This window comes from Apium graveolens, chromosome 4 (genome assembly GCF_009905375.1).
Source record: "Apium graveolens cultivar Ventura chromosome 4, ASM990537v1, whole genome shotgun sequence".
In the NCBI taxonomy this organism is placed as follows: domain Eukaryota; kingdom Viridiplantae; phylum Streptophyta; class Magnoliopsida; order Apiales; family Apiaceae; genus Apium; species Apium graveolens.
In genome coordinates this window covers 267,174,335-267,189,448 of record NC_133650.1, presented here as the reverse complement: position 1 = coordinate 267,189,448, position 15,114 = coordinate 267,174,335, and the positions used below count along the sequence as shown (strand labels likewise).

Genomic DNA, 15,114 nt, shown 5'->3' with positions numbered 1-15,114 from the left:
CAAGCCGGGCACTATTCAGATGGTGCAGAATTCTGTTTCTTTTGGAGGAGCGGCAACTGAAGACCCCAACATGCACATAAGGAATTTTGTCGAGATCTGCAGCACTTTTAAGTATAATAGCGTGACTGATGAAGCTATCAAGTTGAGGCTTTTCCCATTCTCACTAAGGGACAAGGCTAAAGACTGGTTACATTCTGAACCAGCTGGGTCCATCACTACGTGGCAAGATCTTGCGCAAAAGTTTCTGGTGAAGTTTTATCCAATGGCAAAGACTGCTGCTATGAGGAGTGCTCTTACTCAGTTTGCGCAGCAACCTACAGAATCTATGTGCGAGGCTTGGGAACGCTACAAGGAAATGTTGAGAAAATGTCCACATCATGGAATGCTGGATTAGATGGTGATCACTGGTTTCTATAATGGTTTGGGGGCCCAATCTCGGCCCATGCTCGATGCAGCAGTTGGAGGAGCCTTATGGGCTAAAAGCTATACTGAGGCGTATAATCTTATCGAGACGATGGCTGCAAATGAGCATCAAAACCCAACTCAGAGGATGACGTCAGGCAAGGTAGCAGGTATTCTGGAAGTTGATGCAGCCACCGCTATTGTAGCCCAGCTCCAAGCGCTATCAATGAAGGTTGATTCTCTGGCTATGTATGGAGTTAATCAAATAGCTATGGTTTGTGAGCTTTGTGCAGGTTCTCATGCTACGGATCAGTGTTCTCTTGTAAACGAATCTGTTCAGTATGTGAATAATTATCAGCGACAACAGCAGCCTGTGCCAGCGACCTATCATCCTAATAACAGAAATCATCCAAATTTCAGCTGGGGGAATAATCAGAATGCTATTCAGCCACCATATCAGCAAGGAGTGAGTAAACAGTTTAACCCACCTGGATTCCAGCAACCACAACAGTATGCTACAAGGCAATCATATCCTCAACAGGGAAGTGCAGCTGTACCTACTAGTGCTGATTTTGAGGAACTTAAGCTGTTGTGCAAGAGTCAGGCGGTTTCTATCAAGACCTTGGAAAATCAAATTGGTCAATTAGCCAATGCAGTGCTCAATCGTCAACCTGGCACTCTTCCCAGTGACACGGAAGTACCAGGCAGGAAGGAAGCTAAAGAGCAAGTCAAGGCTATTACCTTAAGGTCTGGAAAAGTAGCTGATGCTGAAAAGGCAAAAGAAGTAGAAGCTGAAATTAGAGGTGAAGAATCTAAGCAAAAGGAGAAAGCGGCGGAACCAAGGAAGACTACTGTTGAACATACTCTGCCTGAGGCTAATACAGGGGAGAAACAGCTCTATCCTCCACCACCTTTTCCTAAGAGATTGCAGCAACAAAAGCTGGATAGACAGTTCGGGAAGTTTCTGGAGGTGTTCAAGAAACTTCACATCAATATACCTTTCGCTGAGGCTCTGGAACAAATGCCTAGTTATGCGAAGTTTATGAAGACTATTCTTTCAAGGAAGGTGAAACTGGATGACCTTGAAACCGTTGCTCTCACGGAAGAATGCAGCGCTGTTCTGCAACAAAAGTTACCACCTAAACTGAAAGATCCAGGGAGCTTCACCATTCCTTGCACAATTGGCAATCTGATGTTTGACAAGTGCCTTTGTGATTTGGGAGCAAGCATTAATCTGATGCCGTTGTCGATCTTTAAAAAACTGGATCTGCCTGATCCAAAACCCACATACATGTCGCTACAATTGGCTGACCGTTCCATTACTTACCCAAGGGGCATAGTTGAGGATGTGCTCGTCAAAGTGGATAAGCTCTTCTTTCCTGCAGATTTTGTTATTCTGGATTTTGAGGAAGATAAGAAGATTCCCATAATCTTGGGGAGGCCTTTCTTGGCTACTGGCCGTACCTTGATAGATGTGCAAAAAGGGGAACTTACTATGCGGGTCCAAGATCAGGATGTGACCTTCAACGTATTCAAGGCAATGAAATTCCCTACAGAAGATGAGGAGTGCTTAAAAGTGGATGTGATTGATTCTGCGGTTACTTCAGAACTCGATCACATGCTAATGTCTGATGCATTGGAAAAGGCCTTAGTGGGGGATTTTGACAGCGATGATGAAGATAGCAACGAGCAATTACAATATCTGAACGCTTCTCCCTGGAAGCGAAAACTGGACATACCATTTGAATCTCTTGGTACTTCTGACCTCAAGAACGCTGAAGGGAAGCTCAAACCATCAATAGAGGAAGCACCTACCTTGGAGCTCAAGCCATTACCTGAACACTTGAGGTATGCTTTTTTAGGTGATTCATCTACGTTACCTGTTATTATTTCATCTGACCTTTCAGGTAGTGAGGAAGACAAGCTCTTAAGGATTTTGAGAGAATTCAAATCGGCTATAGGATGGACCATAGCAGACATCAAGGGGATAAGTCCTTCATATTGTATGCATAAAATTCTGCTAGAGGAAGGTAGTAAGCCAACTGTGGAACAGCAGCGAAGACTGAATCCCATCATGAAGGAGGTGGTGAAGAAAGAAATTCTGAAATGGCTAGATGCAGGCATCATTTATCCTATTTCTGACAGCTCGTGGGTGAGTCCCGTACAATGTGTACCTAAGAAGGGAGGTATCACTGTGGTCGCAAATGAAAAGAATGAGCTCATCCCTACTCGAACAGTTACAGGATGGAGAGTATGCATGGATTATAGAAAATTGAACAAAGCCACAAGGAAGGATCACTTCCCTCTTCCATTTATTGATCAGATGCTTGACAGATTGGCGGGTCATGAGTATTTTTGTCTTCTGGATGGTTATTCCGGGTATAATCAGATTTGTATTGCACCAGAGGATCAGGAAAAGACTACCTTCACTTGTCCATTTGGCACATTTGCTTTTCGCAGAGTTTCGTTTGGGTTATGTGGCGCACCGGCCACCTTTCAGAGATGTATGATGGCTATATTCTCTGACATGATTGGAAATAACGTCGAAGTGTTCATGGATGACTTCTCCGTCTTTGGACACTCATATGATGAATGTTTGAATAATCTGCGCGCCGTACTCAAAAGATGCGTGGAAACTAATTTGGTGCTTAATTGGGAGAAATGTAATTTTATGGTGCGTGAAGGCATTATCCTTGGGCATAAGGTCTCTAGCAAGGGTCTGGAGGTGGACAAGGCCAAGGTGGGAGTCATTGAAAATCTTCCCCCACCTAATTCTGTGAAAGGAATCCGTAGTTTTCTTGGTCATGCGGGTTTTTATCGGCGATTCATCAAGGACTTTTCAAAGATATCTAAGCCGTTGTGCAATTTGCTTGAGAAAGATGTGCCGTTCAAATTTGATGATGAATGTTTGGCAGCATTCGAGACTCTCAAGAAGAGTTTGAACACGGCACCAGTCATTACAGCACCAGATTGGACAGAACCATTTGAGATGATGTGTGATGCGAGTGATTATGCGGTAGGTGCAGTTCTGGGACAGCGCAAGAAAAATCTCTTCCATGTGGTCTACTATGCGAGTAAGACTTTAAATGGTGCCCAATTGAACTACACCACTACTGAGAAGGAGCTTTTGGCTATAGTCTTTGGCTTTGAGAAATTTCGATCTTATCTCCTTGGTACGAAAGTAACAGTATTCACTGATCATGCAGCTATTCGCTATCTGGTTTCTAAGAAGGATTCGAAGCCGAGACTCATTCGTTGGGTGCTTTTACTTCAGGAATTTGAGTTAGAGATCAAAGATAGAAAAGGTACTGAGAATCAAGTAGCTGACCATCTCTCTAGGTTGGAGAATCCCGATTCTACTTCACAAGATAGGACGTTAATCAATGAATCTTTTCCGGATGAGCAGTTATTTGCAATTCAGGAGGAAGAACCATGGTTTGCAGATATTGTAAACTATCTCGTCAGCAACATAATGCCTCCTAATTTAACATCCGCCCAAAAGAAGAAGTTTCTGCATGAGGTGAAGTGGTATATGTGGGATGAACCATATTTATTTAGACAGGGAGCTGACCAGATCATCAGGAGATGTATCCCGTTTTGTGAGACGGAGGGGATATTACGAGACTGCCATTCCACGGTTTATGGGGGACACTATGGAGGTGAGAAGACGGCAGCTCGTATTCTGCAAGCAGGTTTTTTCTAGCCTACTTTGTTCAAGGATGCTCATCAGTTTGTTTTGGTTTGGGTGCTTTTGGATTTGAGAGGGACTCTATGATCTGAACTTCTTTTCTCGCATCATCCCTTGAGTGGGGGCGATGTTTCTTAATACTTTGTTGTTTCCGGAGTACCACGGCCTTTCTCTTGTTGTCTTGATGAGTTTCAGCCATTACCAGAGTCTGGCTATAACATCTTTCAGCTACCTCATAGTCTCCCTTGATTTATCCTACCCCGGTTGGAGTTGGGAATTTGATTTTCAAGTGTGATATGGAGGTGATTGTTTGGATCCTGGTCATGGCTGAGCGCCCGATTATGCCGTTGTAGGAAGAGGGAGTATTGATCACGTAGAACTTTATCACATGGGTAACTTGGTTTGGGGCCGATCCAAATATGACTGGCAAGTATAAGGTTCCCTGGATCGGGACCAAGTTGTTCCCGAACCCATACAGAGGGTCCTCTTGGCATTCATTAGAGCGTACGCTCCCAAGCTTCATCCTGTCCACAGTATGCTTGAAGAGTATGTTTACTGAAGATCCATTATCTATCAGCATCCTTCTTACTTCGTTGTCAAAAATATCAAGTGTTACCACCAAGGCTTCGTTGTGATTCGGGTTGACCCCTTCATAATCCTTGCTGCTGAATGAGATCATCATCTCCCGGTAGGATTGGACGGAGAACATTTCATCTCCTGAGCCCGGGCTCCTAGGGGGAGAGTGTGACCCTCCTAGGACCACATTTACTACTTTCTTACCTTTCCTTTGCCTTTCTTCTCTCTGATTTGTCTCCCGGGAGATGTACTGATTGATGTTGCCTTTCTTAACTTGATTTTCAATGAAGTATTTGTGAGAGAGACAGTTTTCAGTTTTGTGTCCATGGGTTTCATGATAGTCACACTGCCTGTTGTAAGGCCTGCTCTCCGGAGGAGTCTGCATTGGCTTTGGAGGATAATAGAATGGCTTTCCCTTGATCTCTTTTAGTATTTCTTCTCGGGTCCTGTTTAGTGGTGTCCATTCTGGCTCTTTCCTAGGCTCTCTTGCTTGCCTGGGTGGGCCGGTATCACTTTTGGATTCTGCCTTAGGACCCAGTCTTTGAAATATTGGAGTATTTTGCACAACATTTGTCTGCTGGATTTGGTTGCTTTGTTTGAACTTCTTCTCCTGATGGTAACCCCCTTTCGGTAGGTCATATTTCGAAGTTTTGTTTCTTTTATGAACCGGGCTGCCATAGAGTAGGCAGCGGTCAGGCTTTGTGGCTCTTTGTTTATCAACTCTACAATGTATCTTTCATTGTGTTCTGGATCCAGGTTCCTTCGAAATATGCTTAGAGCCTCCCTTTCATCGAGATTCGAGACTTTGTTGATGGCTTCCTGGAATCTCCGCATATAAGTTGAGAGTGCTTCATTATCATACTGGCGGATTATTTCCAGGTGACACATGTGCATTTTATGTGTCTTATTGGCTCTGAATCTTCTAAGGAAAGCTCCTCTGAATTCTTTCCAAGAGTGAATGCTTCTTGATGGGATCCTGCTGAACCATCTTTGAGCCCCCCCTTTGAGGGTCGAGGTGAAGAATCTGGATTTGATTAAGTCGTTGTAATAATATATCTGAGCTATATGTTCGAAGTAGTTGAGGTGCTCTTCCGGATCCCCCAATCTATCGAAAGAGTCGAAGTTGTAATGCTTGAGATTTTTCTGTCGAGGGATGGCTTCTAGGGAGTGGCTAAAGGGCGTGAGGGTCTCCCCAACTTCCAACCCGGAATCTCTCTCCATTTTTCTCTGGAGCTCATAAATCATGTCTTTAAGGTCCTTCTGGCCCTCCTCTTCGTCGTCAGATTGAGCTCGGGGGTAGAGTCCCTCCGAGTTCTTTTGCCTTTTGTTTTAGCTAGGAGCCTCTCCTCCTCCAGCTGCATTCTTTTCTGAATTTTTTGCTCCAGCTTTGCCTCTTCTTTCTTTCTTATCTGTTCTCTGATTTCTTCTAACTTTTTCTTTCTGGTTGCTTCTGTCTCCTTCTTACTAGGTTCTTTCTTGAGTCTTTTTTGCCTTAGCCTCAATTCGGTCGAAGACAGATCTCCTGGATTGCTGAGAATCCCCGGACTCTTCTTGCTCTTCATCTTGCTCATATTCTATCTGGAGCCGGGCTTGTTCATCTCTGTAGAGCCTGATTGCTTCAGCAAGTTCATGGCTTGTTAAGTTAGCCATGTGCTCCTCTGCAACTGGAACATTGGTGTACTTGTACTGATTGAGCTCTATGACATTTCTGGCATCCCGGGATGTCACTAGCCTTTCCAAGACCGGGGGTGTTATGTCAATGGTTGCTCCTGGAGGGTCTCTCGATCTCCCCCAGGTTCATGAGCCTGAGAGTGGTCCTGATCCTGGACCTGGGTACTTGCGGAGGGCCTACCAGCCGTAATTTTTCCTGCTCTTGCATTACCACAATTGTACAAACAACTGACCAAGATTTGAGGCTACAAATGTGGATCTGAGGTTCCTTTTTTGAAGATTACAAAAAATTTCCAGAATAACAGCAAACAAACTTTCTGGGCTTTGCTAACAATAATACTAAACAAGAACAGCAGGCTCTAGAACACAAAAGAAAATATGCCAGCTAAAATAATTCTGGGTTTTAAAATTATCAAGACTATTAAACCCCAGGCTTCAAGACTATCAAGATTATCAAACCCTAAACAACCAAAATTTAACAAACAAGAGCGGGCCCACACAAACGTGGCCTAAAATAACGAGCTCACACAAACGTGGCTAAAATGAACATTCATATTCAAGAAAGGGTATGGTTGTTTGTGTTCTTACAGGCTTAAAAGTGGACTCTCTTAAGAGTTTGCTGATGAAGATGAATCCAGGGGCACCGAGACCCAAGGATGGAGCCCCCTCCTTCTAGCGCCAAATGATAACTCTGGTGAGCGGGCGGCTCCGTCCGACGCCGTTCCTGGACCTTCTGGGTATAAACGAGGTGTAGCTGCTGGTTGGGCGCTTGCAAAACAACACCGGAACGGGGGTTTGGCTCCCACGGCGCCTCCGGTGTAAGAATAAGAACAGGGTTTTTGGAGAATATGAAGATGTATGTGTAATGGAAAGGTTGTTGTGTGTGTATGGATATAAGAGAGAGTGAGTGTGCAAGAGTGTATATTTTTCTAACCCCTAAACCCTTCAGCCTTGGGGGTATATATAGCCCAAAGGTAGGGTTTAGGGGTTGTTACCTCTAAAACAGGGCCGTTGGATCTTGGGAGCAGAGGATGCCTGTCTTGGGTGGATTGCTTAGACGTGTACAGGGGAGGACGACCTCCAGGGTGTTCAAACGGCCTTCTGATACGCGTCGCGCTTGTCTGGTGTGTTGGTTGTTGATAGCTGTCAGTCACGTGCCCACGTACCCTTCCTTGGCGGGTTGCGGGATGCGCATGTGTTTGCTGGGACCCCCCTCATGTAGGTCTTAGCCCTGCTCCGGATCCGGGTAGGCAGGTGGTCCGGGTCCCGGGTTGGATCCGGATCCGGGTCATGGGATGGACCCGGGTCTGGTCTCTCCATTTGATTGTTCTAGGAGAGGGGGGTCTCGGTCCATCGATCGAGTCTGATATCCTTTAGGTCTAGGTTGAATCCTAACCGAGTCTCTTATACCCTATCAGATAGTACAATAAGAGCACTTTAATATATAATATGAAGTTACATACAACTCACATAGACAAGGAAAATACCAACATTGTCAAGGATAGTAGTTCCCTATTTTACAGTTGAAACATAATTACTTCTTGAATAAGCAGGGTGAAAAATTAGGGTTTAGTTGGTGCGAGAAATATACATGTAATTATGTTTGGAAAGAGTTGCCACATCAAATGTAATATTAATGTACATCTGTTTGATCCCGTTTTACTGTCGTTAGCTTCAGACCTTTTAATATAATTTCTAAGAAGTTTAGGGTTCTTAATTTTAAATTAAAAGTTCATAGACTATATAGAAAAAAGAAGTAAAGTTTGTATGCTAAAAGATGTGTTTTGCCTAATATTAATAACTGACTAAGCAGATTGTCCGTAAGACACTGATGGAGGGAACTCGACAAATAAGCTCCTTCAACACCAGGTCCTTTCCCCCGGCAGCTTGAGCAGTAAAATCGCATGGCAAGCTATGTTGTATTGATCCTATTATCTGAATGTCTTAAATTAGAACTATACTATAGGTTTGGAAGTCATGAATGATAGAAGGCGAATATCTGCTTTGTAAATTTGTTTCACAGTTGATATGGAAACTTTGGGGTGATTCATTAGCTTTTCTTTTCTTTCTTTTTTGGCAATTTTTCTTATAAACGTGAGCCCTGCTAGGCAGTATCCGAATTCAACCAATCATTACGAGTTCATCATTTTGGCCTTGACTTCATTTTTAACTTAGCATTGTTTTTAATAAATTGTACAATTCATCCTTTCGGGCTATGCTAGATGGTAGAAATCCTAATGGTGTCTCAGTGTCTGATGCATAGAAATGCAATCAATTTACACCTATTTGACATATAACTTGGACATTGATTTTAAACATCTTAGCCAAAGGAGAAGATATATCAGACATTAGAAACAACTATAACTTGTCACAATATTGCAAGTCCTTGTGTTTAGGACAAGGCAGATTTGATATTAATAATAGTATATACACATTCTTTTAATTAGCCAAAGCACTGGTACTATACACAAGCAGAGCTCCGCCTCCAAGAATACCAGCTAGAGTCACTGCCCATATCAACAGCCCAGTTGTGCCTGCATTTCCAAATCATCCCTCATTTTTCTTGCATTAGATTTTGTTAATTCCACATTTTAAGTTCTTGAGTTGTGTAGTTTACCTGCGGCGTAACGATCACCTGACGGAGACCACTCATCTGGATTGTAAATCGGACTACACAGGTACAATTATTTTAGCTGTTAATGAATCGGACGAACACAAAGACAAACACTAATTATTTTTGTTTATTCTGAATATGTACAAGTTAAATTCTACCTGTATCCATCAACATTAGCACCATATTTGTCTGCAAATTGGTACACACCCTTTCCCTGAAGCACATCACAGAAGCACTTACATTAACAAGAATAGCAAAAAAAAAGTTACTGCTGCTAGGACTCTTTTCTAATAAGAAACTATTTATAAAACACAAAAGAAATTTACCTTTGCCTTCCTTCCAGAGGCATCTTTGCCTTCTTTCAAGCTCATGCCACCATTAATTCCTAACAAATTCAACATATTTAGCCCCAAAACAAGTGATTATAAATAAAAAAGACTACCAGAAGTTTTCCCGCATATGTGCATACTTAAAATTTAAGTACTGCATATAAAGATTAGATCCGTCGCAGTCGTCAAGGTTACCCTTCTTAGAGATCAATAAGTGTTTGTATTATGATCTTGTCAACTTTTAAAAAAATATAAGTGTATAATGTCTACATGATCCATGATGCATAACTAAACACACACACGGAGAAGCTTTACAAAGAGTTTTTTAATTATATACCATAAGGGCTGTCAGTTTTGATCTTCTTAACCTTACTGGCCTTGATCTTAAAAGTAGAAGTCCTTGCAAGTGAAGGAAGACCTCTCACTGCTGTTTTGTCAACTGCGAAACTAGGTTTCAAACTCACTGGCACTGAACTCATCACTGAAGTTGCCATGATCTTGCCTCTCCTTATTTGCCTTTTAATAATCTGATCACTACTTAAAAATCTATATCAATATGACTTCTGTAGAACACACTTCTTAAATTCCTTCCTGACTGCATGTATCATGTTATTGCTACATATTTATACTACCAAGTAGAAGAATGTAGAAGATAATATCTGGTTACTGTAAAGGCGACACGTGGCATACCTTGTGTGGCTTAATTCTAGATTTTGGATATGGGAAATCCATTATTACAACAGTAGGTCATAAGCATGCTGTTGCTTTCAGTTTCAGGTGGCTCTGGTATCCCACCTTAACAAACAAACATGGGATAAGGCTTTATTCAATGTTTATCCATTCTCTTAAAAACAATGAAGTAATTGTCTCTTTTCAATTATTTTAGTTTGTCTTAATCAGTTGGGAAGATGGCTATTTTTGTGGTTTATATAATTTCTAAAAAATATGTGACCACAAAAAGTTTCATGGACGCTAAAAGTTATGTCTGGAGAATTCAGGATGGTTCGAGAGCAAACCAGCAAATTCAAATTTCCTGAATTTACTTGTTATTATAGATGACTTGTGCTAGGACTTTCAACTGAAGTCCTGGGGCTATGAGGCTAAAGGAAGCCTTTAGCTGTAGTAACTAGTAACAAGGAGTAGTGACCTCAAATTCTGATAGAGGATGATTGCTTGGTTTTTGTTCAGGCTTGGCATGTCAATATCTTGGCGATCTCTTATTTTCATTTGTGTTCGGAAATGTCAGGTTCTCTTGGCAAACTTAGACGATATTCCCGTTTCTCTACAAACGAAGAACCAATATGATTGCGCACATGCATGTCTTTATGCGCTCTTTTCTACTTGTCTCTCCGCAGTCTTCTGTCTTGAGAATGTATGCTATGTTGATTAATAACGTTTGTTTTAAATGTATCTAAAAACCCTCATTTATTAAGAAAGCCTGTATATATTTGTACGAGTGCAAAGTAAAAAAAGAAGAAGATGTTATTGATTTCTTATAAAAAAGCTGAAGTTTGGTATGAGCAGCTGAAATGTTATTGAATTTGGAGTCTGTAGACAGAACTGAAACAAAAAACTGCAAAAATCAGACAAAATTCCTATTACTTGAATTTGGTAGAATGCTGCTCCTGTACTAGAGGAGCAGCAAAAGTCTGCAATATACATATGCTTTTGCTAGCAAATTTAAGAAATACTAAAAAGTACAAGGCAGAGATCCTGCCATTTGTTCTGTTCCGGAAAACAAGCACAAAAAATTGGTTGCAGGGCCTTCCGGCACTGGTTCAAAGTATACGGCAGGGAACGATGTTACTATAATCCTAATCCGTTTTACAAATTCACAAAAATGACGTTTTCCTCTCTTTTCAATTATTTTGGTTCATCTCCTCAGTTAGTTGAGAAGATGGTTTATCTTTAGATTTTATCTGGTTAAGAAAATGTGACCACAAAAAAAAAGGTCATATTGTTAATATAGGTGGGTTATTCATGAGGTTACTCATTGTTAAATGTCTTAGCAAACTATGTGTAGTTGCAACTGAAATCTAGAAGCTGTGAGGCTAAAGGAAGCCTGGAGTTGGACCAACACGAACAAGTGACCTTAAACTGTGGTTGCAACATAAAATAATTTTAATAGGCGGTGCTCCGGTCATATATATTTAAATTATTAGTAGAGGGTGTAACCACATCTACTTCGGTCATATATATTTAAATTATATGTATAGGGTATAATCACGTCTATTCATATATATATGTATATTTAAATTAAAATTATACATTCTCAGTTTCGACATGCTTCGTGCTGATAACGTGTTGTAATATACTAGTAATAATGGTAACTATAAAAGAGTTAATAAATTAGAGAGCAAGAGGAGAGTGAAATATGAGCATAGAAAGAATTGTTCGGTGCAAAGTTTTCATTCACAGGTGCAATCTATTTATAGTAAAACAAAGGGAGCAAGTATTTAATGTAAGGTAACAATTTCTACACATCCATGCATAACCTAACTATTGCAATATTGACTAACTATATGACAATCAATTTACAACAATACCAACTTTTTTCCCTAAATGATTATACGCATCAGGATTCAAACTCGTGATCTTTCGTGAAAGGTATAAAAACACAACCATTATTAAAATTGTTTGTACCAACTTAGATAATTAAAATTACACCTTATTCCCGAAATTAGCTAATGCATGTGCGAAATGAGATTAAGTAAAACATTAGTAACATATCCCCGAAGTGGAACTATAAACTAACTTAGATCGTAGTTTCGAGTATAAAATCATAAATTAATGATAATATTTTGTAGGCTCTGATGTCGAAAAATTGAGAATACTAACTGATTTTTAAGCTCGTCTGTTATGGAATTCATTAACTGATTTAATTACGAATAAAGGTCGTCATCCGCCTCTAAACTCATACCCTACTATATATGAAATAGAATTTTCACTATTACAGGTACAGGGTGTTTGATCCAAATATCACAATTTGAGAATGAATGGCCTTTGTTATACCCGAATATTGATATGGGCTCTAAACAGACCCATAACAAGAATTATTATTATTATATGGCCAAAATAATTGGATCTGAATATAAAGTTGGACTCTCGTACCGATATATTGACCAGAGATTATGTACCGTTATGTCGACCAAGACTTCACCAGCTGACACGTGGGGATATATCAATAAGATGAGTCATGCCATTATATTACTGAGTGCATATGGCTGCCTCTACATAAACAGTAGGGAAGTCCTGCTCTCATATCAACATGAGAGGAGTCTTCACCTCATATTTTAAAGAGACTTGAAGAGACAAGTGGGAGTTATTACTGTTATCTCAATTGCACAGAAGGTATAACTACAATAATTTATGACTACATGACCCTATTGGGGCACATCATGGAAGTATATCGGGACTACAATATGCTTGGAAGGGCCTCATCGAGGTCAGCACTACTTATATATTTTCAGGACCACATCATATGACCAGACTCTAAGGGGTCGCATGTGAGACCTCTAGGTGTTCTCGTGCCCCACCAACGAGATATCTTCGCCTAATACCATGACAGCCTATTATAGCCTAATTGGGCTTGGGCCATGGAATAATATATGGGTTTTCTACGAACTATCCAACGATCAACGAACCTGGGCTTTGATGGACCGGGCCAAACCCTAGCCCGTCTAGGTAACTTGTCCTCCAAGAACTACGTGTGGCTTGAACCCCTATAAAAGGGCACGTAGGCCTCTTGTTTGTGGATGATCAATAGTCTGAAATAAGGGAGAAAAACATTTTCTCTCTGACATTCTTTGAATCAACGAACAAGATCAGCTACAACATTCATCAAAATCCATTACGTGTTCTTCGCGTTCTTAGCAAAATAATCATATTTTGCTCCGTGTTTTCAGCAAACCTCCAAAATATTGTTATACCAAATTCTCCCTATAACAGCCTTCAATGTCATTTTGAAAAAAAAAAGATGACCCCAAATGTCACTTCAAAACAAAAGGAAGTTTCGTGTCATGTTTTTCTTTTTTAATGAAAAACGGAGTTGCGTGTTTCATTTTGATTTTTTTTAAATTGAAAACGCAACTTCAAATAATATTAAGGTGGGGCAAAACGCAACCTGGAAGCTAATTTTTTGAAGTTAACGCAGGTTGGTTTTGCGGTTTTGTATTTTTTTTGCCAGAAATTCTATATAGTGGTATATTTTCAAGTTTAAAATTTTATTCTAACGAGTATTTTGTTTCATATTTTATTCGGATCTATAATTATTTTAATATTTTTTAAAACCCAAATTGAGAATTTGTTAACTCTAAAATATTAAAAACGGTGAATAATTAGAGTTTGGTTCTCAGGGTTGTAGGGCCTTAAAGTAGGGTTTAGGCTCTAGGGTTTAGGGCTAAATCCTAAACCCTAAATCGGGGTATCTGTTATTAATTTATTTTTCAATATTTCTAAAACCCAAAAGGGATTGATAGAACCCTAAAATATTAAAAAAAATTAAAATTGGCCACGATTGAATTTTAAAAAATTAATTTAAAATTTTTAAGTTTTTGAAAGCCAATAAAAAGATATAATAATATAAAATATTACTTGAAAATAATTAAAACGTATTTTTAAATTGATTTTTATTATTAAAAACATTAAATGAGAATGAATTTTTATATTTAACAAAAACATGAATTGAAACTGAGTTATAGAGTGACATTTAAGACCAACTTTTCAGAAAGTGTACTCTTGGTAATTATATTGAAGCGCAAATGTCATTTGACTGAAAAAAGTGACATTTGGGGTCTTTATTCGCTATTATATTTGTATTTCTTTGGGGACTTGCTTGTCTTTATTCGCTATTATATTTGTATTTCTTTGGGGACTTGCTTGCTAATCTCTACAAAAATAAATAAAGGATTCCACATTTCCATATTTTTACAACTCTCTCGTATTTGTTTCAAATAGAGAAATATTATTTTCAGAGCTACTTCTTTATTTTCAGAGTAAAACTAGAGTGAAAAGATAAAGCTACCCTTCATGCATTCACAGTCAAAGCCCTGAAAAAATTAAATGTAGAGGTAACTTAATCTTTTCACATTTTTTTACTCCGTAAATGGAAAAAAAAATCCGAAAATAACATTTTCCTTCACATATACAAACGTGAAACTTCACCAAGCCTAGAGACAACTAAGTGAACCTAGGGGATCTTTTTTAATTATGAAGTTCAGGGGCCTAAAGGCCATCATCTCTACTTAAAGTGTACTGTAAAACATGAAACACTTGACCTACCTTTTGTTTACTAGGTCAGCCCATGACCCGGTTAAGCCCACATGTCAACCCGGTAGGTGAGACTTGGAAGAGCAAGTAGACAAGTGTGTAAGTGGACAACAAACCACTAATTTAATTATTAATTAGTTAAGTTTTAGGTAACACTTACCCGTCCTCATTGTAATTAGTCTACTGTAAGCTTCATGGTGGATTAAAATGAGGGTGGTTAAAATATAGTAAATTCAGGTTCTGATTTAATTAAAGGTCAAATGAATCCTAAGAACTACAATGAAAAAGGTTTAATATCGAATCTTCTTTGCAAGTTTATATTATTTTATTTTTTGTTTAAAAATATGCAACCAATCAAATTTAATATAATCATGTATGAAAGCGCCTAATTACATAATATTATAACTCATGTATATTACAAAAGATTAAATAAATAAATTAGTTTTCAAACATGAGTGATGATCCTAAATGTCTATTTTAAAAAATGCATAGCTCAAAATGTCTAAATTCGGACGGGATAGATCAAATTACCGACCAAAGACATGTGTTATATGTGTATCCTAAAA

The 15,114-nt window shown here is 39.4% G+C and overlaps 1 protein-coding gene and 1 non-coding gene across 2 annotated transcripts; both read right to left on the bottom strand.

The window, feature by feature from the left end:
- Positions 1–277: 277 nt before the first annotated feature.
- Positions 278–384, bottom strand: LOC141722382 (small nucleolar RNA R71). The gene has a single exon (XR_012575401.1). It is a non-coding gene; the product is annotated as a small nucleolar RNA R71 (small nucleolar RNA).
- Positions 385–8,657: 8,273 nt separating this feature from the next.
- Positions 8,658–9,888, bottom strand: LOC141720947 (photosystem II 10 kDa polypeptide, chloroplastic-like). The gene is made up of 5 exons (XM_074523654.1): positions 9,618–9,888; positions 9,278–9,336; positions 9,110–9,165; positions 8,955–9,007; positions 8,658–8,871 (listed from the first exon to the last, which is right to left on the bottom strand). The coding sequence occupies exons 1-5, from the start codon at positions 9,772–9,774 to the stop codon at positions 8,777–8,779; spliced, it is 420 nt and encodes a 139-aa protein (XP_074379755.1). The 5' UTR covers positions 9,775–9,888; the 3' UTR covers positions 8,658–8,776.
- Between the last annotated feature and the right edge of the window lie 5,226 nt (positions 9,889–15,114).

Coding starts and splice junctions, on each gene's coding strand:
- LOC141720947 (XM_074523654.1), bottom strand. CDS start 9,774: ATGGCAACTTCAGTGATGAGTTCAGTGCCAGTGAGTTTGAAACCTAGT. Junction 9,166..9,277: donor CCTCTGGAAGGAAGGCAAAG/GTAAATTTCTTT, acceptor GATGTGCTTCAG/GGAAAGGGTGTGTACCAATT. Junction 9,008..9,109: donor GCTAATGTTGATGGATACAG/GTAGAATTTAAC, acceptor GTACCTGTGTAG/TCCGATTTACAATCCAGATG.